This window comes from Triticum urartu, chromosome 2A, assembly GCF_056163025.1.
Source record: "Triticum urartu cultivar PI428250 chromosome 2A, HENAU_Tu73, whole genome shotgun sequence".
Classification (NCBI taxonomy): Eukaryota; Viridiplantae; Streptophyta; class Magnoliopsida; order Poales; family Poaceae; genus Triticum; species Triticum urartu.
The window spans coordinates 651,995,211-651,999,164 of record NC_141874.1 but is presented as its reverse complement, the minus strand read 5'-3'; the positions used below and the strand labels follow the sequence as shown (position 1 = coordinate 651,999,164).

The following is a 3,954-nucleotide window of genomic DNA, read 5'->3' as shown; positions in this document are numbered from 1 at the left end:
TTTTCCTCTCGAAACCGAAACCCATATAACCCCAACTGATCAGGGCCGAGCCAAACGAGAAAGGAATACCCAAGGCCCTACGTGCTCTGGACTTGTGGTTTGGTGCGCCGAGCCGTCGAACCTTTTCTGTTTTTGTTTTTTGCGACGGAGCCGTTGAGCCTGGGAGAGGGGAGTGGAAGGGGAAGGGGAAGGGGAGGGATGGGACAGGGGGAGAACCGGAGAAGAACTGGGTACGTACCCCCAGGATTTATACCGGGAGGCGGGCGCGATCATCAGCCCCAGCAATCCCGAACCCCAGATCGGCACTTTCGCCGCGATGAAGTTCTCCGGCCCCCGGTGCGGCTCCGGCAAGCCCAAGCGCAAGCGCAAGCCCTCCTCCGTGCGGCGCTCGCTGGAGTACCCCTGCGTGTCGCGGCTCCGTCGCCGCCGCCTCCTCGCCTTCCTCTCGCGCCACGGCTTCAGCTCCACCTTCCAAGCGTACGTACCAGTACCATCACCACGCCTAAATCCCCTCGGCTTCCTCTCGTCGCTCTGATAAGATCAATCCTCTGCACTTGCACGCGGCGCTTGATTCAGGCTGCTCCAGGAGACGGCCGTGTTCTTCAGCGTGGAGCGCCTGCAGCGCCTGGCGAGGCAGGGCCGTTGGGACGACGCCATCAAGTACGTCGTCCGCTTCGTGCCCAAGGTCGACGCCATGCTCGGCGAGGAGGGGAGGCTCCTCTTCAGCTTCGTCAATCTGCACAAGACCATCCACTCCATCTCCATCCGCACGCCGCACGGCGCCATTATGACCGAGTTTTACGAGCGCGACCTCAGCAAGTATCCCAACGCCCCCTCCGGCGCCGTCAGGCGCACCCGCTTGCTCTCGGCCTTCCACCGCAACGAGAGGCTCAGGTGACTGGGTTTCTTTTTCTACCGTGTTCCATTATTCTGAGGGGTTCTGCATGCAAGTAGGAGTACGTGTGAGCGTGTAGCATGGATAAATCTTCAGGTTTTGAACATCTCTTCCTCTGATACAGGGCCGCCATCGACTGGCAGCTCGTGAGGAACAGGGCTGCGGAGATCGCCAAGGATTTGATCGCCAAGACCCCCGAGTTCAGTGACCTGCTGCGGTTGCCCAGCTGCCGAGATAAGCCACACAACATTCTCCCTATTCGATCCTGCAGCGGGTATATACGCTGCTTCTTCCTAGTACTGAAATCCGAAACCCAGTAAAGTGTGCGATTGGTTTTAAGTTTTGCCGGCCACTGTTCTGACTTCATAATCTCTAGTTCTCTTCGGAGGCGTCACAGGAAGGAAGGAGGACGAATTGCAGCTTCCGATCTTACCAAATTCTACCTCCGGAAGAAGAGGAGGTACTACTCTCTGGTTCCCATGTCTCTGGTTTCTAGACATCCAGACACTGATGCAATGTGATTTGCTTTGTCCAGCCTGCTGCCATCTTCAAGTCACTTTGAGCTGGGGACTTCTTCAGGTATATTGTTCGACAGCAACTTATGATCTTCCTTACATTCATCTTATACTGCATGATTAAACAACATGGTTCGTGATTATAGGCATTCCATGTTTACCAGTATCAGGGCTATCATGCAAGGCATCAGCCTTGTTGGCAGATATTCTCGGTAAACTTCTCTAATTTCCCCGTGTCTTCCTGTTGTTAACTTCCTACATTTGTATGGTGTTCTTTATCGAAAAATAGTGGTTCTAACTTCTTTTAATATCCAGATGAATCTGTAAAAGCTGGCCTGTGCCGGGTCGTTCAAGATGGGCATCCTTTTGAAGATTCCTGCAGTGAAGGTAACTGTGCATTTATTTATTTTTGCTCCAAGATATCACACACTGGAGAACAAATGGGGTTCAGGACTGACGAGACCCCAAACTGCCCAACACACCCTACCACAGCACACGGAAAACGCAAGCCAGAGTCATCGGCATCTTGTAACCTTGGAGTGATGGAGGTCTCCAGCTACACCAGGTACAAGCGAGCGCGGCGCTCACCGGAGTACCCCTGCGTGTCGCGGCTCCGCCACCGCCGCCTTCTCGCCTTCCTCCAGCGCGGCAGCAGCTTTTTCTCCACCTTCAACGCGTAGGAAGACCGCTCCTGAATTAATTTCCAGAGTTTCTTGCTTGCTAACGCATGCCTGCATGGTTCTGAATTCTCATCCATCCTTTGCACGTACGTACGTCCATTCAGGTTTGTCCAGGAGACGAGCGTCTTCTTCAGCGTCGCCCACCTGAAGCACCTCGTGTTCCTGGGCCAGTGGGACGACGCCATCAACTATGTTCACCGCTTTGCACCGTCCGTCGAAATGCTTGGCTACGTGGGTCATCTCCTCCTCAACGTCCTCCACACGCTCAAAGTCCTCAACCGCATGGCCACTGGCAGCCCGCGTGGAGTTCTGCTGGTGGAGGTGGAGCATTGTTTTAGCAGCCTCAGAAAGTACCCCGACTCTCACCTCGACGCCGTGAAACTCAACAAGATGTTTCTGGCCATGCACCGCAGCAAGCAGCTTCGGTGATTGATTCGTATCTACTTCTATATCAGTTGACATGATTCTGCATCCAGTGTAGCATTATTTTCAAGTTCTGAACATCTCTTGCTGTAATGCAATACAGGGCCTCCATCAGCTGGCATCATGTGAGGTACAAGGCTGCGGAGATTGTCCAGGGTTTGATCGCCAAGACTTCCGAGTTCAATGACCTGCTGCGGTTGCCCGACTGCCGAGACAGGCCACACGACATTCTCCCCATTGGATCCTGGTATGCTCCTCCTATTTTGAATCTCCAATCATGTTCTGAATCCGATCAATCTAAGTCATCACACCTTGCTCAAACAAGTGTGTGATTGATTTTCAGTTCCAGTTATAAGTGATGTTTATATAATCTTTATTAGTTCTTCCCGGAGGCATCACATCAAGGAAAGAAGCCGAATTCCAGCTGCTGATCTTGCCAGATTCTACCTTCAGAAGAAGAGGAGGTACAGTAAAACTAAAGGATTGTACAGTTTGCTGTCTCTGGTTTTTAGCATTCAGATATTGTATGCTCTTTGCTTTATCCAGCCTGCCATCTTCAAGTCAATGTGAGGGAACATCTTTAGGTATGATGCTCGATAGTATCGTATTATCTGACTTGCAGACGTACTATGGTACATGATTTATCAATACAGTTTTGTAATTATAAGTATCCTTTTTCAGTGTCAGGGGAACCATGTAAGGCATCATTATCAACTTGGCTGGTGGACATTGTTGGTAAACTTTTTTTCCCTTCCTCTTGCCCATTGTTAATTTCTTCTTTCAGTTACAAGACTACTCCCTCCGATCCGATTTGTTTGTGTAGTTCGCTTTTTTCTCTCTCTCTCCCAATTGTGTGTTCATAGTGGCTGGAACTTTTAAATCTCCAGATGAATCTGTGAAAGCTGGTATACGCCGCCGAGCCGTCCGACAAGAGCACCCATTTGAAGATCCCTGCAATGAAGGTAACATATTTTCACAGTTTCCAAAGTAACCCTTTCCACAGCAGTGTCAAATCATTTTGTTATTCAGCGAGCAGGCTCGATCTTTGAAGCACACCACTCACAGGGAAATGCAGGAGCCAGAGATGTTCAAGCTTACATGAAAAGGTCTGTTTTAGTTTTTTTAGTAACCTAATTAATCTTTAGTCAATTATTGCTATGCTTGAAAGTATGTTCCCTAAGTTATTATCCTTGGTACCTTTCCTGTAAAATCTGTGATCTTGACCTGAAGATGGGCTAGTTTCTTCTTTCCCCTAGTGACATGGAAAAGTTACATTCCACCCCCTGAAGGCAAACAAATATGTTTTTTTACCAATGCTTTTACTAGATTTGATGATGCGTCATAGAGGTAAAGGAAAAATGTGTGATGTGTCATAGTCAACCACATCAACGTTAACATAAATATTACTAATTCCAGTTGACTGAAGATTATCCGTTCCAAC

At 49.6% G+C, this 3,954-nt stretch overlaps 1 protein-coding gene across 1 annotated transcript; it reads left to right on the top strand.

Moving 5' to 3' along the window:
- The first annotated feature begins 202 nt into the window (after window positions 1-202).
- Window positions 203-3,598, top strand: LOC125532237 (uncharacterized). The gene is made up of 14 exons (XM_048696378.2): window positions 203-477; window positions 577-894; window positions 1,020-1,169; window positions 1,272-1,355; window positions 1,431-1,474; window positions 1,557-1,622; window positions 1,726-2,086; window positions 2,195-2,515; window positions 2,617-2,760; window positions 2,894-2,977; window positions 3,060-3,097; window positions 3,195-3,248; window positions 3,401-3,475; window positions 3,543-3,598. Exons 1-14 carry the CDS (start codon window positions 317-319, stop codon window positions 3,560-3,562), a joined length of 1,920 nt encoding a protein of 639 aa, XP_048552335.2. The 5' UTR covers window positions 203-316; the 3' UTR covers window positions 3,563-3,598.
- The last annotated feature ends 356 nt before the right edge of the window (window positions 3,599-3,954 follow it).